At 39.4% G+C, this 26,675-nt stretch overlaps 1 protein-coding gene across 3 annotated transcripts; it reads right to left on the bottom strand.

Moving 5' to 3' along the window:
* Positions 1-527: 527 nt before the first annotated feature.
* On the bottom strand, positions 528-24,754 carry LOC124283071 (TBC1 domain family member 19-like). 3 transcript variants are annotated; one of them, XM_046719088.1, is made up of 18 exons: positions 24,667-24,754; positions 23,756-23,903; positions 23,165-23,237; positions 21,734-21,855; positions 21,119-21,193; positions 20,545-20,617; positions 15,608-15,704; positions 14,781-14,841; positions 13,508-13,619; positions 12,831-12,943; positions 12,103-12,177; positions 9,584-9,646; positions 8,642-8,804; positions 8,303-8,412; positions 7,854-7,945; positions 5,753-5,868; positions 4,186-4,256; positions 528-2,473 (listed from the first exon to the last, which is right to left on the bottom strand). In XM_046719088.1, exons 2-18 carry the CDS (start codon positions 23,846-23,848, stop codon positions 2,405-2,407), a joined length of 1,578 nt encoding a protein of 525 aa, XP_046575044.1. In that variant the 5' UTR covers positions 23,849-23,903; positions 24,667-24,754; the 3' UTR covers positions 528-2,404. The 3 variants fall into 3 exon arrangements, with proteins under 3 accessions (XP_046575044.1, XP_046575047.1, XP_046575046.1); XM_046719091.1 differs by having other exon boundaries at positions 20,554-20,617; XM_046719090.1 differs by having other exon boundaries at positions 23,756-23,899; positions 24,667-24,736.
* Between the last annotated feature and the right edge of the window lie 1,921 nt (positions 24,755-26,675).

Here is a 26,675-nt window from a genome sequence, read left to right as displayed (position 1 = left end):
TACATGTGGCAGGCATGAAAGTATTCACACGTAATGGAACGATGAGGAAAGACGAAAAATGTGTAGGGTACTTGAAACTAGTTTGAATGAAAGTCATCTGGCGTCTTCGGAATGTAGCCTCTTTTCTTTCACACAGTTTACGAAATTGCAACTATGAGCAAGCATTGAAATTAATGTATTTTAGACCTGATTCTTAAATTGACCCATGTGAGTCACACACCATGTCCTCTACACAAGGCTACATGAGGAGTCAGACGCAATGATAGACCTCTTGTCTCATTTGCCCCAAGAAAGACAAGGAACCACATAAGTGAGTGATTGCGGTTTTATGCCGATGTCAGCAATATTCCAGCAAATCATGGCGAGGGCACACAAATGACATATGCCAATTTTTTTGTACTGAGAATCGGCCCCAAGACTAGCAAATACTTTAATCACTAAGCTACCCTACTGCTCCGAAACCAGAGGAAGTCACTCAACAGCACAAGTTAGTGACTAGTTCATCAAACAATAAAAATGTACACAGGTTTGTTTCCTTATTAAAAATGTTCACTAGGATGTGACCTTTTTAACTTTATTCAGTAAAGACAAAAACAAATATCAAAAGCATCAATAAATATCTAAATTATATATTTACATCTTCATTACATGTCAGTTTCTCAACACAGCCAACCATACAAATGCACAGATGTACACGCAGAATCAAACATTTGGTATTTGGGCATTATGGTATTTCTAACTACCAAGGTGTGTACCCCTTTGTACAGTGGTCTTCCCAAGTGCTATCAATCCTCCTTAAAATGTGTTGTATCAAGTTCCTCATCCCTGTTTGAAACTGCATCCCCCTGTCAATACAACAGCTCCAAACAGAATTTAAGAGAGGCTTCGGATAGCAGGTGAAACGGGATTATTGTTGCTTTCAATATAGTTCACTATCAAACAGACCTGCAGGCACATGTTTTGTGGAGCCATTAGTAATACTCTGGACCAAAGGCTAGTTTCTTAGTGATGGACCCCTGCAATATTGTGACATAGTTCAACATGGATACCCCACACACTGTCCCATTGCTTTATCCCACTAATGCTGAATGCCAGAAAGGATCACAAGAACCACCATCTTTTGCCATGATGTCCACAAGATCAAATCCAGAACCTCCCTTTCTCAAGGTAGATGTTCTATACATTGGACCATGGAGGTGGTCCAAAAAACCAACCTCATAAATATGGGGGTCTAAAATTAACTAGTTGTCATAATGAGCATGTCCAAGTAATAATTTTTGGTGTTTCTGGTCTAACACACATATCTTGAATGTCTGCTAGTTGTGTGTGATTCTCACATAATGTGTACAATCAGGTCCTCATCTTGGTAGCTGCGAGTTTTTTCATTCTTTTTGCCATATTTTCTTATATTTCAACCTTTACATCCTTTTTCATGTTCAACAAAGTCCAGATATTAAACTTTAGAATTCTGACATTTCCTGTGGACCTAAAGAACCTTTATCGAACCTCATCCTTCTTGACTCATACTGACAATGAAGCCATAACAATAGTCAAGCTCCACTGGACTACAGCTTTATGGTGAAGGAATAATTTGTTTTAGTTCCCATGTTCACTTTTGTCAGACTGCCTATAGATGTCTACCATCATTCATTCGTTGGCTTGTTTGTTTGTTTGTTTGTTGGTTCAATCATTCGTTCATTCATTTGTTCATTCATTCATTCCTTGATTCAATCGCTTCAAAACCATGTCGTTTCATTGTAACTGTCACCACAGAATAATTAATGATTCTTATATGCGTCTCTGCATGCTTCAATCTTTCACACTGGCAGTAGTAGCAACTAGTGATAATTGAATTTTTCTCAATATATTACACGGAAACAACTGTATCAATGTGGCTACACTTGTCCTCCAACCAGCTGAGCCTTGAACATCCCTCACCAACTGGTAACATTATCGTACAGAAGACCTCCGATAGAAACACTCAGTGTGATAGCCTTCTGATACCTGCACATGTACAGTATGACAAATCAAAATGATAATTGGACACTTGAATCCGTGTGATCACCTGTCAACAGTCAACAGCATTTAGGTTTTCGTTCTAAGATGACATTTCATCTGTATTCTTCATTCTCTCTCTTAAAAGCAATGGGCTATATACATACATATAGCCAGGATACTCAGATTTATGAAATATCAATGCTATAAGACATCAAAAGGGCCTTGAGGCTTACTTCATGTATTCACGTTGGTTTGCTAATCTGTGACAGTTAATCTGAGATACCTTATAAATTGGGGGTTGTTGTCTAAATATTCACATTGCGATAAGGCTATCTTGTGCTGAGACAAAACTGCCGTTAGTCATTTCCTAAAGGCAGGAGTGAGCCAAGCTGGGATTGTCTGCTGATCACTGAGAGAAAAGACTAAGCTGGATGAGTGGGACAACTTGCAATGTCGTCAGATCTGCCAGGACCGCCTGAAATATAGACAAATATAGCAGAAATACTACATATCACTCACCAAAATCATTGTCTACCACAAGTGTGGCACTGATTCTGGCCACCAAACAGGAGACTTGTTATGGATGAGAGGCTCTGAACAAGAAGTTTGAAGTGGCTTCTTCTAAAGTTGTCAATCTGGTGTATCGTTTGATCAGGTTTATGACAGCCTACATCATTCTATTTTCAAACAACCCTTGCCACATTTTATGATCAGCCTGCTCACAAATAACGACCAACTCCTTCCCTCTCATCTTTACGCAAAGATGGCTCTGTAGCTCACCTGACACAACAAACTTTCTTCTCACATACCTTTTTATCATAGATAAAAGGCTGGTAAGAACTCCATGTGATTGAGTGCCATTAATCCTGCAGCTCTCAGAAGGAACATATGTCACGTGGTCATAAAGTTCCCAATATAATATGTGCACAATTGGCACTTGTCAAATTGACGAACATATTCAAAGGGAAAGGAAAGATCCAGAGATGTTAGCCTGAACCAACCAACCTTTTACAGAATATCTTTTAATCAATCTTGATAATAAAGGCTATTTAGGATTGAGACGATACCACTTGTACCAAGAGTACCTCCATGGTAGGGTCTTAATACTCAATATAATACACAGCAGATACCATTTAGGATTGAGACGAGACCACTTGTACCAAGATTACCTCCATAGTAGGGTCTTTATACTCAATATAATACACAGCAAATACCATTTAGGATTGAGATGAAACCACTTGTACCAAGATTACCTCCATAGTAGGGTCTTTATACTCAATATAATACACAGCAAATACCATTTAGGATTGAGACGAAACCACTTGTACCAAGAGTACCTCCATAGTAGGGTCTTTATACTCAATATAATACACAGCAAATACCATTTAGGATTGAGACGAAACCACTTGTACCAAGAGTACCTCCATAGAAGAGTCTCTATACTCAATAAAATACACAGCAGATACCATTTAGGATTGAGACGATACCACTTGTACCAAGAATACCTCCATAGAAAAGGTCTCTATACTCAATAAAATACACATTTAGATACCATTTAGGATTGAGACGATACCACTTGTACCAAGAGTACCTCCATAGAAGTGTCTCTATACTCAATAAAATACACATTTAGATACCATGTAGGATTGAGACGATACCACTTGTACCAAGAGTACCTCCATAGAAGAGTCTCTATACTCAATATAATACACAGCAGATACCATTTAGGATTGAGACGATACCATTTCTACTTAGAGTGTCAGGTGTCCCGCCCCGGGATAATGCTGGAATATTGCTAAAAGCGGTGTAAAACCAAACTCACTCACTCACTCACTATACAAGGGTATCTCCAATGTAGGGCTTTCATCTTCCATATAATACACACCTGGGACTGACACCATACCATTTGTACTACAACTTTTTCCATCACAGGGCCTTCATATTCAACATAATACACGTCTATACACATATGTAAATTGTATTTGAAGATGTTATTTATTAACGATAGCAAGGTGAACTAAAACCACAATCATTCCACATCTCAATCACTGTCAATAGAGCTCACAGACTGACATTAACACTTTAATAGGACCTCAAACAAAATGTCGCAAGATATTATTGGAAAAAGGAAACAAAACCGTCTCCCAATGATAAAGGTCAATCCAGACATCTACAAGCAACACCTACCTCAGCAGCATTAAATGTCTGCACCTTCATCAGGTTCGTCTTACGGAACGAGAAGATGGCCACGGATAACACTGAAACAAGCAAAGATTTCCACTGGTCATGAGACAGATGGAAGGTCACCGAACACACTGAATCATTACCTGACAGTATCAAATGCTATTTGGATTCCAATATTTTTGTTCCTGAATTATGCTCCTGGGTTTTGATATTGTGAATTCCAGGGAATACTGAGTTAACACTGGTTTGATTAGTGTTTGCTTTCTGCTGTTCTGAGCAATATTCCATCTATATGTTGGCAGCTTGTAGCCTGGAACAATGATTCATTCCATCAACCAAGTCACTGTCTGACCACCTGATCCTTCTGGTCACCTGTTATGACTAACATAGGTCGCTACAGACTAATTCTAAACAAAGACCCATATAGGCATCAATTCTAACTAACAATCTGCACATGTATTAATTCTGACCAAGAATCTGCACAGATATAAATCCCAACCAATAATAAGCACAGGTATTCATTCTAACCTAAAATCGGCACAGGCACTTATTCTAACCACAATTCGGCACCGGTAATAATTCTTACCAAAATCGGCAATGTCATTAAAAATGTGCACCAGCATTAATTATACAAACATCTGCTCCAGCATTAGTTCTAAGCAAAATTGGAACCAGCAGTAAATCTAACCAAAAAACGGCACTTGCATTAATTCTAACCAAAAATCTGCACATGGTTTAATTCAAACAGAACATCTGCACCGGAATTTATTTTAAAACAGAATCGCCTACAGTAACTGAAACCAGTAGAGAATGAAGACTGATGGCTCAGACAATTTTGTCCATTGATGTTGAGTGATTCAGGCAACCTGGCTATATGCATTAAAATATATATTAGCATTGCTGTGTAACTGAAGACATCTTAATATTTGGTGCAAATGTTCTGTTAGCTTCCTTTGAGTTTACTCTTGCCATGCCAAGCAACCATTCAGAAATATGGCTTTTATGGAACATGAAGTATTGACTAAAGTAATGCAATGTCCCACTATCAAACATCTCTCTATAAAAACCCACTAGGAATGAAAAAAGATTCCAATCCCATGTGTTATATTGCAAGAATCAATGCAGTCTGGGATATTATGTTGAGGGATGAGTTTGATTTTGCAAGCGTTCTTTCAATCCACTCTATGACATGTTGCCGCCAGTTTTTTCATGATACTCAAACATGTTTTGTCGTATCAATAAAATCCATATGCAAAAACAACACACATCAACAAACAACTGAAAAAGCTGAACTCATACAACATGAAGCTAACAAAACAACATACAGTAAAGTATGTTTTATGGCATCTTTACACTAAGCGACACTGCCTATTCTAGAAACCAGGATGAAATATAGCTGGAGAAGTTGTCTCCCTTCATATCAGTAAATCTTAACCACAATTGCTTCAAGATAACATTAAGAACAACAAATGAACACGCAAATGAGCAAGCAAAAATATCATTAATGGCAGGAAAGAATGAAAAATATTTTTATAATAGACAAAAACAGGTGTGAATGAGTCCCCAGTACCAGGCAGTATTTCCAAGGAACGGTATGCCAGGATCCTGTCCCACAGCAGCAAGACCTGCTCACTGGCCAGGAAACCAGAAAATGCTCTCATCATCCACTTGAACGATATTTTCAGTCTGAAAAATGAAAGCATTTATAAAAGTCTTTTTAAGGTAACAAATGCCAGGATGTTGGGCTGGTGTAAATACAATTACAACAGGCATACATTGTATGTCGTGGTATCCACTGCTATACAATACACTCACGCTTGTCATGTTGACTATTGTACATCTGTGTAAAACTTGAGGGCAAATTATTTGTTTCCAGGAATTTAAGAAACAGATCTTGGCCCTTTATTTCCAGACAGCCTGGACAGAGATCAGTGAACAACAATAGCAGTTGGAGACACCTGTGAAGTACCGCTGTGCTGGTAGGTAACAGCAGTCAACAGACTCTGACACACTGACCTCTCACTATCACCATGATCATGCCAGTCAATTACTATACAATAGTATTATTGTATGTCAGGTGCGGCTATTGAATCTCTGCAAACAAGGCTGAAAGAGTTACTTCCCTTGAATGCAATGCGGCCTTCACTTCACACCACCATAAAGAAATGAAGGAGTCAGTTTATGATGATACTATTAGCCATATCCCAACTATATCACCTTGGCCTGAAGGCCACTATCCATGATACAGGAAAAACCACAGAAGAGTCATAACAGTGTACCCCATTACAGTCCGTTTGAGTCAGAAACGGACCGATGAATTGCAAATCTGATCATTGTAAAAAATTGCCACATAAATATAAATAGTACACATGTTCATCATTTACTAATACCCAACAGCTTTCTTATATTTGAAAATTTTCCGGACTCCACCAAAAAAGATCTTTTAGAAACTATCATTAAAATTTTGACACAGTTCACTATTTGTTACGAGGGAGGAGTGCAGAGATAGGGACAGCCAGGTGTGCGAGAAAGGATGGAGACGGCACAGCACAGGCTAATGAATCAATAACTTGGTGGGCACTTGTGCACGTGCTTCTCTAACACCTGGCTGTCCCTTTCTCTGCACTCCTCCCTCGTAACAAATAGTGAACTGTGTCAAAATTTTAATGATAGTTTCTTAAAGAACTTTTTTGGTGGAGTCCGGAAAATTTTCAAATATAAGGAAGCTGTTGGGTATTAGTAAATGATAAACATGTGTACTATTTATATTTATGTGGCAATTTTGTACAATGATCAAATCTTCAATTCATCGGTCCGTTTCTGACTCAAACGGACTGTAAATGTTGGCTGTATCTGGTGCTGTGGACATATTCTGTCCAGGAATCCCCACTAGGTACAGCAGAGTCATGCCCCAATACACTTCAATATGATATCATGGGGAGAGTACAGCCACAAGGCTCAGACTTATGATGAAATACTTTAACAACACTTTTGTGTTCTTTTGCTGCGGGCATCTATAGTGAGTTGAAGAATAATTAGTGCAAATGTGAGTGCAGGTGAATAAAACAGTGGGTAAGTTCCTCATGGATTGACCATGTCCACTATCTCCAGTTGAAAATACAGAACTCCTAGTGATCTACAGATCAATTACTCTGGCAGAAATACTGCAGAGCTTGCACCATTTCTGCAACTAGTTCTTTACCTAAATAAATAAATGGTGATGTGATCCCTCGAAAAGGAATCAAATGTGTAAATAATGAATATTCACTTTGTTGTTAATGCAGTCTAGACATTTTTAGCTCTATATCCAGTACAATTAGATGGAATACTCAGTGCTGTTAAGACTGACTGACTGACTGAGTTTGGTTTTACGCCGCTTTTAGCAATATTTCAGCAACATCACGGCGGGGGACAGCAGAAATGGGCTTCACACATTGTGCCCATGTGGGGATTCGAACCCGGGTCTTCGGCGTGACGAGCCAATGCTTTAACCATTAGGCTACCCCACTGCCCCTGTGCTGTTAAGAAGCCTAGTGTGGGAAACAAATGCTGCTGGATTATTTACAGAAATCTGCTATGGAATGTGTAAAATAAAAACAGCGACCTATGAAAACCTGACTTGTTGTGACTGTTCTTGTTAAAGACAATTTGAAGACACGGGTATGACTCACGGCTGACAGCCAACAGACTTGAGGTGGTAGAAGAGTTGTGGTTCTTGTTCTTGTAGCAGCTTTTCAAACAGTTGACTCAGCCCCACGATACCCTGTACACAAAATCAACACCTGGGTGTGATGGCATACAATGATTCAAGCTACTTAGCCTGATCACTAGTCGGATCTAAATTTGTGCAATATTGTGCTTAGGACTAAAGGGTTGTACTCTCCAGGCATAAGATAAACATGTATACAACAGACTGCATTGCTATACATGTGTACACACTGAAATGAAATATTCAAAAAGCACCTATTTCTCTAGTTCTACAGTGATACTTTAAATGCCAGTACAAGTCAGCAATGCTAAAAAGGGCTGGGGGCGAGATACAAAGTAGAATCACACTGATATATATGGTCTAATAACAAAGACAATGTTCAATATTAACAAAGTGTAGAAGCAGTCTTACCTCTGGATGGGAGGAGACACTGTGCAAACGGAAGAAGTACTGCATGTAGAGCTCCCGGAAGACATAGTACAGCTTGACTGGCTCCTTGTACAAGAAGCACAGAGGAGACACTGAAACAACAGGGAAGGAGAAATTGAAAAATTAGGAGAATTGGGGAAACGGAGAAAGACACACCGAAACATAAAGGAGACACTCAAACACAGGACATGATGAAATGCCCGAGATGCTGAAGTACAGATGAGACAATAAAACAGATATCACAATCACTGATTAGTTGGAGAATAAAACTTAGATGAAAATGCAAGCATATCTGCAGAGTAGTGTTAATGAACGGCATACCATACATGGCAAAGCCATGGAAGGGGATGACTCCATTAGGAGGGTAGAAGACAGCAAATTCCTCAATCCCTAGCTTTCCCCGGATATACGACTTTGGGGGAGTGGCACTGCTCTGCTGGAAGTGCTTCAGGACATGAGTATCTCGGGAAAACGGCAACAGCACCTGCAGGGAGCAACGTGAAGCAGTTTTGGGATGGAGAAGTTTTACGAGGGAATCATTTTATAAAAAGTGCCAAGTTCAGTGTATATTTCCTGGCTAGATTTATTGAACAAACATTATTTCCTGATAACAAATGTTGCTTCGTGGATGGCAAAATCAGATATATTACTGGATATTTATATAGCTCACATATCCACGCAATAGTGCATGCTCAAGGCGCTGGTATTTTTGCCCTCGATCATTGGATGTCAATCTCAACGGCATCTTAATATCAATCTCAACTTCCTGGTGATCATACAACTCTTGCTGCCACAAGGCACATCGAAATATTGCGAGGTACCCATTCACAGCTGGGTGGACTGGGACATATAACATGTCCGACTGGGACATATAACATGTCCCTGAAGATTTGGTTGACATACAAAGCAGTCAGGAAGCAGTGACCTTGCCAGCAAAACCTTGAGCATTACCTCACTTATCAACTAACTGCAAAATAGTTTCTTCTTGTTTTCATTTATATATTGCATCAAATAATAATATACTATACACTTTTAGAAACACTGATCTTCAACTGTGTCATTCCTATGAATCCATCACAGAACATCTTTAAGAAGATTATGTGTGAATATTGTTAACAATTTCCAACTTTTACCATGGACCTTTTCGTCCAGATCAATGACACAACAATATTACATGGAACATGCAGAGAGAGCAAACATCAACACTGTTAGTGGTTCACTTTCAAAGTGTCAAATGGTCTCAAGTAACTGTGTGCTACATGCCTGGTACAGGAAATCCTCAAAAACAAAATACTGGTCATCATTTGTAGCTGTAAGTTTCACATCCTGAAACACAGAATGTAATCAATCAATACATAGGAATAATCACACAGGAACATAACTTACCAAACAACTTAGTGTAATACATCAGTATACAGGGATAATCACACAGGAACATAACATACCAACAGACTAAGTGCAATACATCAGTACACAGGGATAATCACACAGGAATATAACATACCAAAAGACTTAGTGCAATACATCAGTATACAGGGATAATCACACAGGAACATAACATACCAAAAGACTTAGTGTTATACAACAGTACATAGGAATAATCACACAGGAATATAACAAACCAACAGACTAAGTGCAATACATCAGTACACAGGGATAATCACACAGGAACATAACATACCAAAAGACTTAGTGTTATACAACAGTACATAGGAATAATCACACAGGAAAATAACATACCAACAGACTAAGTGCAATACATCAGTACACAGGGATAATCACACAGGAACATAACATACCAAAAGACTTAGTGTTATACAACAGTACATAGGAATAATCACACAGGAATATAACATACCAACAGACTAAGTGCAATACATCAGTATACAGGGATAATCACACAGGAACATAACATACCAAAGACTTAGTGTTATACAACAGTATACAGGGATAATCACACAGGAACATAACATACCAAAAGACTTAGTGTTATACAACAGTATACAGGGATAATCACACAGGAATATAACATACCAAAGACTTAGTGTAATACATCAGTACATAGGAATAATCACACAGGGACATAACATACCAAAAGACTTAGTGTTATACAACAGTATACAGGGATAATCACACAGGGACATAACATACCAAAAGACTTACTGTAATACTTCAGTACATAGGAATAATCACACAGGAACATAACATACCAAAAGACTTAGTGTAATACATCAGTATACAGGGATAATCACACAGGAACATAACATACCAAACAACTTAGTGTAATACATCAGTATACAGGGATAATCACACAGGAACATAACATACCAAAAGCCTTAGTGTTATACAACAGTATACAGGGATAATCACACAGGAATATAACATACCAAAGACTTAGTGTAATACATCAGTACATAGGAATAATCACACAGGAATATAACATACCAACAGACTAAGTGCAATACATCAGTACACAGGGATAATCACACAGGAATATAACATACCAACAGACTTAGTGCAATACATCAGTATACAGGGATAATCACACAGGAACATAACATACCAAAAGACTTAGTGTTATATAACAGTATACAGGGATAATCACACAGGAATATAACATACCAAAACACTTAGTGTAATACATCAGTATACAGGGATAATCACACAGGAATATAACATACCAAACAACTTAGTGTAGTACATCAGTATACAGGGATAATCACACAGGAACATAACATACCAAAAGACTTAGTGTAATACATCAGTATACAGGGATAATCACACAGGAACATAACATACCAAAACACTTAGTGTAATACATCAGTATACAGGGATAATCACACAGGAATATAACATACCAAAAGACTTAGTGTAATACATCAGTATACAGGGATAATCACACAGGAACATAACATACCAAAAGACTTAGTGTAATACATCAGTATACAGGGATAATCACACAGGAATATAACATACCAAAAGACTTAGTGTAATACATCAGTACACAGGGATTATCACACAGGAATATAACATACCAAAAGATTACTAAAAGGTCAGACTGACCTACACACCAGACTTACCTTATATAACAAGTTGTCCACTAGCAGGGCAGACTGACCTACATACAAGACTTACCTTATATAACAAGTTGTCCACTAGCAGGTCTGACTCACCTACACACCAGACTTACCTTATATAACAAGTTGTCCACTAGCAGGTCAGACCGACCTACACACCAGACTTACCTTATATAACAAGTTGTCCACTAGCAGGTCTGACTGACCTACACACCAGACTTACCTTATATAACACGTTGTCCACTAGCAGGTCTGACTCACCTGCACACCAGACTTACCTTATATAACAAGTTGTCCACTAGCAGGTCTGACTCACCTACATACCAGACTTACCTTATATAACAAGTTGTCCACTATAAGGTGACTGACCTACACACCAGACTTACCTTATATAACAAGTTGTCCACTATCAGGTGACTGACCTACACATCAGACTTACCTTATATAACAAGTTGTCCACTAGCAGGTATGACTGACCTACACACCAGACTTACCTTATATAACAAGTTGTCCACTATCAGGTGACCGACCTACACACCAGACTTACCTTATATAACAAGTTGTCCACTAGCAGGTATGACTGACCTTCACATCAGACTTACCTTATATAACAAGTTGTCCACTAGCAGGTATGACTGACCTACACATCAGACTTACCTTATATAACAAGTTGTCCACCCAGACTGACCTACACACCAGACTTACCTTATATAACAAGTTGTCCACTAGCAGGTCATGCTGCAGCACATTGGCCTTCAGTTGGTCATAGTACAGCACATCCTACAAGGAGAGAATCGTGAAAACACCCACCATAATGCAAACACCATTCACTTCTATGAGCCATTAGATTACAGTAATCATGCTTGATCAAGCATTTACATTTCTTTCAAGAAAGATTTACGATGCAACTATTGAATTTGTTTCAGAATAATTCACAATCCACAATTTATCTCTGGGTGAAACAAACACTTACCCTTTAACAATTAAAAACGTGATTTCAGGTATTTTATATATATTATTTGACAGGGCAGAAAAAACAAAAGATAAACCTGCCAAATCGTAGTAAAAGTAACTTGTAAAGGGTCATATACATAGATGTAGAAAGTAGTTATGTTAAAACATTTATGTTTAATTTTGTTTCATGCTCTTTAAGCAAAAAAGGTTTATGATACACAGGTCAAAATTGGGAATTTTGGGAATTGTGTGTGTCTTAAGTATGACTGAATATGAGAATCAGTATGAGGAAGATAATTTGAAAGAGTGTGACTTAATCTACAAGTAGAATGTTGGAAATATAGGAAACACACCGAGAATGAATTCATGAAAAATCAGTGTTATCACATCTTATTGCCTTAGTAAAACTGCCTCAAATATCCTTTCTGTTTAACAACAGTGATGACGCACCATTTTGGCTGCTATTATAATCCACTTACCACATCATCCACCTCAACCACCAACATCTGACACCACAGCTCGCCCCGCAAACTGACAGGGCAGCCTTTCTTTGCATACTCCTGTGCTATAGGTCCGTGGTTGGCTTTGATCACTGTACACAGGCAGAAATACTCACATCATCAAATATTCAGAAACACAAGATATGGAGGCAAAGCAAAATACTGTCAGTTGTTAAAACTGAAGCTCAAACGTAGATATGCATACAACATGTGTTAGATTTGGGATTACACATTCTCAGTAAAGCACAGATTTTAGTACTGTTAGGGGTTGAGTATCTTCTGGGAGTCCAACCCGCACTCTGAGAGTGAGGCACCTCATCACTAGCACACAAAGTACATGATCTAGACTACCAGCTGTCTGGCATCAATTTTTGTGGAAGCTATGGTGGCTGAGTGGGTTAGACTGCTGACTTTGAAAGCACAGGGCTCTGATGACCCGTTCTAACCTGGACGTCCTGCAGGATGGGTATGAAGAACTCTATTTCTGCATTTCATACATTGCTCACCAGTTTTGCCTAGTTTGACTCAGTTAAGCACATTTCATACATCGCTTACCAGTTTTGCCCAGTTTGACTTAGTTAAGCACATTTCATACATTTTTGCTTACCACTTTTGCCAAGTTTGACTCAGTTATGCACATTTCATACATTGCTTACCAGTTTTGCCAAGTTTGACTCTGTCCTGCTCAAACAGTTCCACAGGGATGTCAGTGTAGTCGTCCACTCCGGTCTGACACTGGTTGATGGACATGTCGCTGTACTGCAGTCTCTGTCAGAGGCAACAATGACCAGGTGAGGCAAATATCAACAATGACCAGGTGAGGCAAATATCAACGGTCACCAGGTGAGGTAAATATCAACAGTCACCAGGTGAGGTAAATATCAACAATGACCAGGTGAGGCAAATATCAACAATGACCAGGTCACCAGGTGGCAAATATCAACGGTCACCAGGCAAAATATCAACAAGACCAGGTAAATATCAACAGTCACCAGGTGAGGCAAATATCAACAATGACCAGGTGAGGCAAATATCAACAGTCACCAGCAAATATCAACTATCACCAGGTGAGCAAATAAATATCAGGTGAAGCAAATATCAACAGTCACCACATGAGGCAAATATCAACTATCACCAGGTGAGGCAAATATCAACAGTCACCAGGTGAGGCAAATATCAACAGTCACCAGGTGAGGCAAATATCAACAGTCACCAGGTGAGGCAAATATCAACAGTCACCAGGTGAGGCAAATATCAACTATCACCAGGTGAGGCAGTAACAAGCTTGAAAATATGTACAAGACAGAAATAGAATTCAGTTGACCATTAACTTGTTCCAACTGCCATTGTTCATATTGTGTACCTTACCAACCAAGAATTAAGTTGTGTCATTATGACTACTTACTACTGGGTTCAGCCTTATGCTATCATGCAAACAAACATGTAGACAACATCCTGGTTGAACACTCACAACTTCATCAAATGTTCCCCAAAACATATTGTTCAACTACAAGTAGCAAATTAACTTGCATGACTTGTATTGAATACTGTCCTCCGCTATCATGCAAACTGATTTTTTCATCCTCTAGATAAATGCCACGCTCATCACTATTATGGTGAAACAAATGCTGTCTGTTAATTCTCCCTGTGCATGAAACTGAAAATTACCTGTACTATGTATGTAAAGAATATATTCCGTGTGGGATATTCTATGAATGTAAACCATATACCTGAAGAAATGCCTGAAGATACTGAGCCTGGACAAGCATGGGTGCAATGACCCACTACCTGATGGTGTGGTGTTGTACAATGACCCTAGTCATAACTGGTAATGTATGAAGTCTTTCTTGCTTGGAAACCAACTATTATGTAAGTTGAGATCAGTATTTAGGATGAAAATAATTTGGACTTTGTCAAACCGTCACTCACCAGTTCATTTATTTCCTTCACTTTTAATGGAATTTGAATAATGCCCCAAAAGTTGTAGAAACTGAAACAAAAACCAGACAGTGATAGTAGAATGTTTCAGCATTAATGCATCTGCTTGTATAAACCTGAAGGGGTATTTTAGATGAGCCATAATTGATGCAACATATGAATTTGTTATAAGTCGATAGAAATACTCCAAGGGACTGTAACAGTAAACTGTAACCATGATACAACAAGATGTTCATGGTGTTTATTGATATCAAAACCCTGCATGTGTATCAACAATGTGTGTATACTGAGGGGTTGTTATTTCTGAATGTTTCAGACAAAGCTTTGTGATCAAACAAAGCTCAGTTTACATTTTAGAACATAAAAGCAACCATGCAGTGAAATAAATGTTGAAGCATATGAGAACTCTCATTTTATATTTGTTTGTTTAAAAAGCCTAGGCTGAAAATTCAACATAGATGATCTCAAAAACAATCCAACATCTCAAGATACCAAAAGATCATTCATTGCATAATTATCAGCATAATAAAGATTGATATTTGTTATTCACTATTTTATTCTAGTGGTGATTTTCTAATTTCACCTAATCATAAAATGGAGTTGGACAAGAATATTTGTTGTCAAAAACACAAGTATCATTTTCCAAATAAATATTTCAAGTGTTTCAAGTTGATCTGTTCTTTGTACACAAACTAAAACATACAACACATTAGGTTGTATTTTTATTACTGTTGCAACAATAAAGTCATTAAAATGAAACTTGGTCTGGACGAAAGGACCATGAAACATCTTAATTCTACAGTGTGAGGTCCTCCTACCTTGGTGCTGGACTTGTCTGATAGTTGGGGTTCTGGAGACTGATGACAACCTCCAGGAAATCTTTGGGTGCATACACCGGACGAATCTGACTCAGATCTGTGCAGGGTCAATACGAACAGTAAACAAAACAAATCTACAACCATATTTTGACAAATTTGTTTTAGTATTAAAAGATTTAGTGATTACATTCAGAAGTAATCTTACATTGCAATTTAACCCTGTAATAAATGCAATGAAGTAAATGTAAGCATGAACACCATGTAACAATTTTTCATCCTTGTACTATTGTTGGTGAATAGAAGTCACCTCTCCAAAGCCTTAACGTCAGTCATACCTACTGCAACAGGACTTGGGATTATACCACTTTAGGAATATGTACTGACATTTTCTGTGAACAAGAGTATCCTTTAATGAAGCAACCCGGTCCTTTACTAAGGTTAACGCTTTGACCACTAGGCTCCATCGCCTCTATCCTTTAATGAAGCAACCTTTACTAAGGTTAACCTTAACTCCCATTCTTTAACATTGCACTAAGGTTACCTTAGTGACTTACGATCACCTAAGTGCTTTGATTTGTGAAAGGAGGCCCAGATCCATTTAACCCACTGGGTTTTACATTCAATTTACACAAGACACTCGCAAAAAAGAAGGACATTAGTTTGTGTACAGGCTGACAAAATGGCAGGGTTGAAAATGTCTTTGAGAAAGGCTGCAACATTTTAATCAAACAGAACGGTGCAATTTTCAACAAATTGGTGCATATCGTGAAACATCATAACCTTTCACACATTCAAATTATATCATGAGCTACATATAGATCACATATCATAGAGAGAATTGATGTTGAATTAACCAAGAGTAAATTAGAAAGAACAAATTTGGGAACAGGATGGAAGAATCCATTTTAAGTGAATAGGGGACTGAGGTAGAGCATGACACAGCTAAACCTGTAATTGGAGAAGCATCCATGAGCAAACTCTCCCACTGCTGTTGTTATGGACTGTACGGATTGTATAGATAGATATATTCATATATCAGGGTGTGATTTTCTTCAGTTAGTTTAGCAATGGGTGCACAATTCAAACAACTCCACTCGATCGTTTCACTGCAATTCACAGTGAACACAACCACCATTACTACAGTTACATAGCAAGTCTTGGTGCAGCATCTGACCATCGTTCCTAGCTTCACCCTAACAGTGGTCACTGTGATCACAATGGTCTAATGGCCACTGTACACATAAGATTAACTAAATAACTAAATCCACTACGTGGATGATCTGACCTGAGTTAATCCAATCTTATTCAGATCAAATGCTTTGATGTGATATCTCTCTGACTGAGTAATATTTTCCATCACACAGTCGATATTTCAGCCATATCGTGACGATCTCTGCATAAGGTCTGAGTGAGTGAGCGAGTGAGTTTTAGTTTTACATCGCTTTCAGCAATATTCCAGCAATATCACGGCCGGGGACACCAGAAATGGGCTTCACACATTGTACCCATGTGGGGAATCGAAACCGGGTCTTCAGCGTGACAAGCGACCGTTTTAACCACAAGGCTATGCCACCGCCTCCATAAGATCTGGGAACACCACTCAAGCTGTCACTTCAGGTAAACCCAGAGTGAACACTGACCATCCAATCCAAATATAAGTTGAGCACATTCTTGTGCTAATCAGATGGATTCAGATCTAAAATGAATCCACTTCATATATTTCGCATTTCTATTTGGAAATTCCAATCGGAGTGTACCCGTGAAGGTCCGGATTAGAATATTAATCTTCAGTAACCCATGCTTGTCGTAAGAGGCGACTAACAGGATTGGGCTCGCTGGCTTGGTTGACACATGTCACCGGTTCCCAATTGCTCAGATCGATGCTCATGCTGTTGACCACTGGATTGTTTGGTCCAGACTCGATTATTTACAGACCGCCGCCATATAGCTGGAATATTGCTGAGTGCGATCTAAAACAAAACTCACTCACTGACTCCCAATCGGGAGTGAAAGAAAATCAGTTGAAACACAAATACGACTACAACAGAGCACCATTTCAGGTGTTGATACCATGCTGAAACAGCAGGATAAAATATCTGTGAGAATGTAATAATGATAATGAGTTTGTACTATAATTCTTAGTATCAAAACTTGTATCACTTGTATCAGTAGTCATGAGGGTACAATTAGGCATTTTTTGTGTTTTACAAAAAAAATACTGTACAAATAAGAACTTTTTGTTTTCTGATCTACATCCATCCACCCACCTACCCCCAAACACCACCACCATGAGTTACCTCCCCTACCACGCATGCATGGGTACCCAGGAGCACCCCCTGCCCCAAATCATTATTCCTCATGCTTATCAGAATAGCTTGGAGATCGGAGGTCCTACCCCAAAGAAGACTAGAAATAAAGATTTGGGGCAGAGGAAATTCTGTCAGCGTACAAAAAAACAAAATAGCAAAAAGTATAGCGTTGACTCGTCATTACACTTACCAGGTCACGCTGAATGACAGGTGGTGACATGTAAAGGATTCGTAGCAATTTCCATCTTAAGACATGTTAAGGGACAATTCATAATTCATGGCTGGGGGTGGGGGTTGGTAAATGATGATTTTTAGGGGGTCACCCATTTTGTTCTGGGGAGCTATGGGGGATCATCAATTTTGTATACACATACTAGGGGTCTGCAATTTTGTACATAAAAGCATGTTTAAAATTATGCTTAGAAATTATGGGAAGCTGAGGGGGGGTCATTGATTTTGTACATAAATTTTAGGGGGGGTCATTCACATTGTACATGCTTCTCCATAACAATCATCATCACTCCCCCTAGCCATAAATTATAAACGGTCCCTAATGATCATATAGCGTTCACAACCCTCAAAACAAATGGGAAATCTTGCAGATCCCAGTAGTTTGTGTGATGTAGACTTTGCGGGCAATACGGACATCCAACAGGTAAACTCTCAAAGGACTGTGAAAGGCTGGGTATGGGTAGGAAGTTTGATAGGTTGGATTGTCACATTGTCACTGTCTGTGCCAGAATAGGCAGACATCACATGAATGTCCCTGACCCTTTTGCCAGACAAGAAGTGCTGCCCTATAGGGTGCTGCCCTAGAAGAGCACCATTGAATGAACTACCCTCAAATGGTCAGGGCTGCTGAATCCTTTTCCAAATTAGTACTGAAGAAATACCAATACCTGGACTAATTGAGCAGAAAAGGGATCTGGAATTCCCCCTTATGTGCACACAAGCACACATAGTGGGCCCACCTATCCTTCCACCAAACATTTGTCAAATCCCGTCTTGAGGCCAGAATTGTGTCTACAACTGCTGCAGGAATTCCGCTCAGCTGGTGAGGTATGCATCCTGTTTGAGCCAGAGCTGTGATAACCAAAGGGATCTCTTGGAAAGATTCCTGACATCTATCCACCTCTGGAGATAAAGAACTAACCACTCCAGGACTACAAGTACCTTCTCAAGATCTCCTGAGAGAGCCCACTGACTTGCCAAAGCTTGCTGTAGGGTTTGCCCGCATATTGCCTACGCCTCATTCGCCAACACCCCATTTGGCCTACACTAATTACAAAAGTTTACTTCCACACCCATGTTATGTAAAATGGAAGTGTCCACTAACCCATAAATGATTCACTTTCCTCATATTGCCACACGGTTACGCATTCCTTTTTGTGAGTTATTGCTGTTGTCTTGTTGGAAGAGTTCATTATATCTTAAAGGGATGAAGGTGATTGTGATATCTGCACTCATCCATAAATTTGTTTTGATAGAGGTGTAGGCGAATTGGGGTGTAGGCAATATGAGGACATGCCTGCTGTATAGGGCACATCCTCAACCGAGCATGCCACACCACATTTATGGTTGACGACATGTGACCCAGCAGTTGGTGCCATGTTCTAGCCAGGGGACAAGAGACAAACAAAAACACCTTCTCCTGTACCTTGATAAAAGAGAGAAACAAGACCCTCATGTGTTGTGAATCTTGTTTCGAAGTAAACCAGATCCTGGGTGGGTACCAGGTCGGATTTCTTGATGTTAACAATACAGAAATGACAGTAGGAGTGACAGCAGAAGAAATAAAGATTTGGGGCAGGGGTCCTTCTGACTAACCGCACATGCATGCTAGGGGAGGTAACTCTGGATGGTGGGGGAAACACAAATTGTCCATGCTGAGTCTACACTTATTTCACTACCAGATGTACCATACGCTTCATCAACTCAGCTTTAGTTGACTGTGTCTCTCTGTCCATTCTGAGCTACACAGTCCCAGGTCTATACATGATTCACTACAAGATGCACCATACGCTTCATCAACTCAGCTCTAGTTGACTGTGTCTATCTGTCCATGCTGAGTTACACAGTCCCGAGTCAACACATTTCACTACCAGATGTACCATACGCTTCATCAAATCAGCTTTAGTTGACTGTGTCTCTCTGTCCATGCTGTAGCTACACAGTCCCAGGTCTATACATGATTCACTACAAGATGCACCATACGCTTCATCAACTCAGCTCTAGTTGACTGTGTCTATCTGTCCATGCTGTAGTTACACAGTCCCAGGTCTACACTTATTTCACTACCAGATGCACCATACGCTTCATCAACTCAGCTCTAGTTGACTGTGTCTATTTGTCCATGCTGAGTTACACAGTCCCGAGTCTACACTTATTTCACTACCAGATGCACCATACGCTTCATCAACTCAGCTCTAGTTGACTGTGTCTATCTGTCCATGCTTAGTTACACAGTCCCGAGTCTACACTCATTTTACTACCAGATGCACCATACGCTTCATCAACTCAGCTCTAGTTGACTGTGTCTATCTTTAGCAATCCCTACACTTGCTTCACTTCAACCTGTGGCACACAGTCACGGCAACCAGCATGCTGAGATCCAAGATGTCTACTCACAATAATTACCTGGACCATCAGTACCAAGTTCGGTCCAGCGGGATGACATCTCACGCTGCTCTCGCTCTGGGCGCTGATAAAAAATACATATCAGCAATTCTAATTACAACTCCTGGTCAGCCATTTTGTACTTACAAATATCTAAAAATTATGCTTGAAAATTATGGAAAGGGGAGGGGGGTCATTGATTTTGTACATGATATGCAGGGAAGGGTCACTTACTTTGTACGTAAATTTTAGGGGGGTCATTCATATTGTACATGCTTCTGAATAAAAATCATCATCACTGTCACAAGTACTATCACGACACATCTCAGGGCATCCAATTCCAGGTCATACAAAAACAACTTTTGATCCTACTGTGTTATCTTTCACATCCGAACTAGGAAGACTAAAGACACACATCTATGAACACTGCAAATGACTATCCATTTAAGAAATTTATGCACACATTTTCTCTGTCATAAAATAGAATCTTCTGCATGTGTCTTAAGCATGCCCCAAAGTCAACAGGAAGTATGGAATCATCATCATCATTTCCATGATCATCATCATAAGCAGCAGTCACCCTTACCCTTCTAGCAAGTGGAATATTCAGCTCTGTGCACATACTGTTCAGGCTCTTCAGAATTTTCTTCTCCCACGCTTGCTGTCATGAAAACAACGACCATGTTAACACCTCTCCTATCATATCTTACTTCATCATACACTAGGACTAAGCTTGAAAATCTAGCATCTGGCTTCAGAGCATTACTTGGCTACAGTAACCAAATAACATGACACAAATCCTATTTGACTTGATGTTTCAGTGCTGTCTGTCTGATGATATAATACTTGAAGGTAAAAGACCGCATAACAAAATATGTAGTTGGATGGTTTGTTGTTAAATGCTGCACTCAGCAATATTCCAGCTGCCTGCAAATAATAGAGTCTAGACCACAATCCAGTGATCAACAGCATGAGCATTCACCTACGCAACTGGGATACGATGACATGTGTCAAAGAAGTCTGCCAGCCTGACCACCCAATCCTGTTAATCAGCTTTTACGACAAGCATGAGTTGCTGAAGACCAATTCTAACCCGGATCTTCACAGGTACACAAAATATGTAGATAAAATCTAACACAATATTTGACAATAACAGAACCTGATACAAATCTCTCCAAGTACTTTGAGTTGTGGTGACTACCTGTGCCTTCCTGAGGTGAGCCAAGGGTTCCTTGGTCTGTTCTGGGGGGGTATGCGGCTGAGAGGCCTTGGGGTGGGTCTGTATGTACTTACATACAGCATTGCGCAGTCGTCTGTCCCAGCCTGGGAACAACAAGAACAAAACAAGATGACTCATTTCTTGCCAACTTAAAGTGGCAAATACTGTTTTCAGGACTGTAGGATTTTAAGTTTACTTTTTCCATAATGAGGATGGCTAACTGTGCAGAGTTGCGTCCCTTGGGGTTTGCCAGCCACCTTTTTGTGGGTATGAATCCCGGATTATGTTAATCTGTGATTCTGTTTCTTTGTTAGTCAGCAGATGCACATATATTTGTCTATCCTCCTACCTGTTCTTGTTATGAGATGATCCCATCAGGAATTACACACATTCTGATAAACATGTCTATGGTTCAGGAGAACATATATCCTGTTGTCAGGTTTTTTTGACGATGTAAGACAAAAACATAATTTTTATCTGTAATATCATTTAAAGTTTTTATTTTACTAACCTTGAGTGATAAAGGATAAATTCATTTATTTCACCCCAAAATATCAAGTGTTTCCTACAAAAATAGTGTCGATGACATCGTATCGGCAAAACTATTGCCGCTCACCACATGCAGGGATTTTGTATGGGTATTCGACGATGAGCCATACGTTTTGCTCCGCACTGCGAGGGATTGTTGTGATCACGTGGCTTCCTATTTATATATTGCCTGTTACTAGCAGGTGACTGATCTTACTGAATTTTCGTTTGCTATTTTTTGTTAGAAAGGCAATTGATTTTGCATCTGAAGTGGTATAATATCAACGATCTCAGGTAAATATTATTGATGTTTGTTTGCTTTCTATATAACTTAACTTCCGGATTTCAACTGTTAATAAAACTTCTCACGATAGTGACTGGGCATCTGCCCTGCTGATGAAACTGCTTGTGCTCTCCGATCGCGCAAATACACCCCCAATATAGCGCGAACAATGCAATCATTGAAATCACCAGAACGTCAAATTCAGCTCGTGTTTGGATAAAATAACTGCTAATGAATAGCAATAAATTTCTCCAAACAATGGTGTTTCCATGGTGATATCACAAGATTTAATAGTGTGGTCAACAATGTCATAGTTCAAATACACTTATGGACATAGGGGAGTTCAAATGCATGTGCAGTTCTGACATGCATTAACTGATTGACTTGACTATTGCTTAGAATTCTTTGCTCAAAATGGGGAGTCAAATTGGCAATCATAGCAAGTTCATTAGTTCAAGGGCCCCTTTATATGAGTCTGTTAGCTCAGATTTGTATCACTACTTATTGCTTATTGGCATAATAACAGAGAGTGACAGTTTCATTAAGCACTAAATGTAACAGCAATCTCCTACATACACTAGTTGAGCACAACCCTTCAGTACCTGACTGTACAAGTCCAGCTTGTACACCCTTTTTCAAGTCTGAGATACGGAGACTTGCCTTGGCTGCTTCTGTCTGTGAAAAGAATAAATATATTGCTAAACCTAAATTTCTGAAAAAAGGAAAGCTTAGAACTGATGCTGAATTGAAAGCAAAACAAATCTATGTGGCCATTTTTAGAAAATTTAAGTAAAACTTGTCAAAAAGGAACTAAAATGTTCACACTTTCACATTAATATATTTCTAAAGAATATTTCAGTAAATCGGTTGAGCTTAAAGCAGCTTTGAATGATATTCCAGTTGTATCAGGGCATGGCAGATTAATGTTGGAGTAAAAACCTCATATGACGCAGGCGTCATTTATTGCATCACATACACTAGAGTCACATGTTATTTATTCCAAGAATATTCTTGGATAGAAATTATCTCCCATTCAAGAGAAATCAAAATGAATCATTTTCTTAAACCTGCATTAACATCTCTATTAAGCCCAGAGCAGTCATGAAAACCTAAAAGAGAGTTTGTTCTATCTGACAACATACACAATCAAATACTATGTTACAGTTATTGTTGACACAGGTAATACTGCAGACCTGCGCTGCATTGTGGAGATCTGTGTAGAGTTTGGAGGTCCTCAAGTCCTGCAGGAGATCCAGCATGTATTGCTCTTGATATTGTTCAACCATGATGGCACTGTTGCTTCTGGGTCACGTCATCCTACACAGTGCACCGACACACTGTCTGGAACAAAACAAGTCTTATTATAAAAACAAAGCTAGGTCCTCCTGTTTATGTTTGTTTTCATTACAAGATCCCCACCAAGTAACATCGTCAGGATTACCTCCCTTACATGGAATTATTTGTCCTTGTTCTCTTTTTAGATTTTCTTTGAAATAGAACTAGAGGCGTTATTGATTGGAAGTTTTAAGATCACTATACCACTACATATTTATCATGTTTATTAATGATAAAATAAACATGCCTTCTCGCTGTCTATCTCAGCTACGTAGGTAACCCAACCAAATTTAAATCTTTCTGTGGCAATGAAATATTATAATAATCAAGTACTGGTATCCATAAATTTGTCCTGTTAGTCTTTTTCAAGATGTCAAAAGATATGTTTGCTGGAAAACGAAATTCCGCTCTCAAACTATACTCATAGAAGTTGTTGTCACGAGAATGATTTTGAGAAAAGTACAGATACGGAAATTACTTCTTGTTCGGTAATCCAGACACCGCTCTTGTATTTGAATTTCCATTGCTTGTACAAAAATGAGAATTATAAAAAACACTTAAGACAGGTTTCCGTGATTGTAATGGTCATCGTTGGCCTAATGAAGTGATGATGACAGTGTCAGTGATGCTAATGGTGTGAGAAAATTATCGATAATGCATTGATCATTACTAGGATCAAAGGCATCAGTCATTACGCATCCAAATTAATGCATCTTCAATTAAGAAAACAATGCAGGTGCTATTATCTCAAAATATCAAGAAATCATACCGATGTATTGAATCAAAATGACAAGAAGATGCGATGCGATGAGCTTGTGTACAATCTCCTTGGCAATGACGAACTTCCGGTAGGTGCGAGGGAGCATTCTTTATCGACTCTTCACATTTCCAATTCACCAGAAAACAATTATGCAAATGTTAATACAATTAATCACTTCTAATAACATAAACCACAGTACAATGGTTTAATGCAAGAAAGGGCTTTTAAATTGTTAATAGCCATATATTTTTGAAGCATATCATAATAACATAATGACTGCTCCCCGTCGAAGGGGCCTGTTTCGCTGTTTAATCCCTAAACCCAAAAAGAGTCCAGAAACTAACGTCTAACTTAAAATTTACGAACAGACCAATTTTCCAGTAGCACAATTGTGTGACTCACCAAATTATTATATTCCTAATATATGACAGTTACTAAAACATATTCGGCTAATAAGCTATCACTGGTTTATCAGATCCAGACTCCATTATCGGCAGGTCCCCGCCATGAACCTGAAATATTGTTGAGTAAATCGTTAAAAACAAACACACAAACAGTAATTTCAGTAGTGTCCATGTTCACACACTGACCCTATGGGAATAAGCCCGCGACAACCTGTGCTGGTCGTAAAAGGGGACCATGCAAATGTGTCGTGGTCAGAGACACGTACCAAAGAAACCAGTGAAAGCCTTTCTATGAATAATGTGATAAGCAGTGGTCTCAGCAACCGATGCTTGTCTTGATGGGACAGTGCACCGACCGTTTGATGGGGCGGTACATCGACCATTTGATGGTGCAGTATATAAACATCGACCGTTTGATGGGACAGTAGGACATCGACAAGTCATGCAACAATCGTTGCAATCTGTGCATGTGTATTCAATCAGTGATCGGTCATCTTTCTTTGAATATGACCTGTACAACGGACTTATATATGTAGAGATATGGTCTCGTCGCTATATGGCAGAAGCTGAAATAATGTCGATGCGACGTAAACTTTTAACTCACTCACTCAATATTCAAGACATGCGTTTCTGTACTGTACAGTACCAGAACAGTAAACCACTTGTCTTTGAAGGGCATTTGGAAGTGTGCCACGTGAAAGGGTGAATTTATGGATGTCAACCTAAGCATGCAATATGAGCAACAATACTAATTGTTTGATCGGCATTCTAGAAGTTGGTGAGTCAAAAATGAAACATACAACTTTATGGATGACAACTTCTTGTTTATTGCCTTAAGCGACGTTTCGATGCAGATTCTTACATCGATCTACCCATGCTTGTCGTAAAAGGCGACTAACGGGATCGGGTGGTCAGGCTCCCTGACTTGGTTGTCACATGTCATCATATCAAAATTGCATACATCGATCGATGCTCATGATGTCAATCTCTAGACAGACCACCATCATATAGCTGGAATATTATAATGCGGCGTTCAACAAAAACAATGGAATATTCCAGATGTTGTTTGACGCCTAATCCTTTTGGTTTCCCGCACAACAGACATAGGGGTCAGGGGCCCATCTAACATGGAGTCACGACAACAAAGCATAGGGGTCAGGGGTCCCATCTAACATGGAGTCACAACAACAACAGACATAACAGGGTCAACAGGACCCATCTAACATGGAGTCACCACAACAGGCATAGGGGTCAGGGGCCCATCTAACATGGAGTCACCACAACAGACATAGGGGTCAGGGCCCATCTAACATGGAGTCACCACAACAGGCATAGGGGTCAGGGGCCCATCTAACATGGAGTCACCACAACAGACATAGGGGTCAGGGGCCCATCTAACATGGAGTCACCACAACAAGCATAGGGGTCAGGGGCCCATCTAACATGGAGTCACCACAACAGACATAGGGGTCAGGGGCCCATCTAACATGGAGTCACCACAACAAGCATAGGGGTCAGGGGCCCATCTAACATGGAGTCACCACAACAGACATAGGGGTCAGGGGCCCATCTAACATGGAGTCACCACAACAAGCATAGGGGTCAGGGGCCCAT

Source organism: Haliotis rubra, unplaced genomic scaffold (assembly GCF_003918875.1).
Source record: "Haliotis rubra isolate DU_JTF1 unplaced genomic scaffold, ASM391887v1 Scf31, whole genome shotgun sequence".
Taxonomy (NCBI): domain Eukaryota; kingdom Metazoa; phylum Mollusca; class Gastropoda; order Lepetellida; family Haliotidae; genus Haliotis; species Haliotis rubra.
The sequence above is the reverse complement of the archived record's forward strand: the minus strand, read 5'-3'. Positions and strand labels throughout refer to the sequence as shown.

Coding starts and splice junctions, on each gene's coding strand:
- LOC124283071 (XM_046719088.1), bottom strand. CDS start 23,848: ATGGTTGAACAATATCAAGAGCAATACATGCTGGATCTCCTGCAGGAC. Junction 23,238..23,755: donor ATCTCCACAATGCAGCGCAG/GTCTGCAGTATT, acceptor TTCTTTTCACAG/ACAGAAGCAGCCAAGGCAAG. Junction 12,944..13,507: donor AGTCAAACTTGGCAAAACTG/GTAAGCAATGTA, acceptor GCCTGTGTACAG/TGATCAAAGCCAACCACGGA.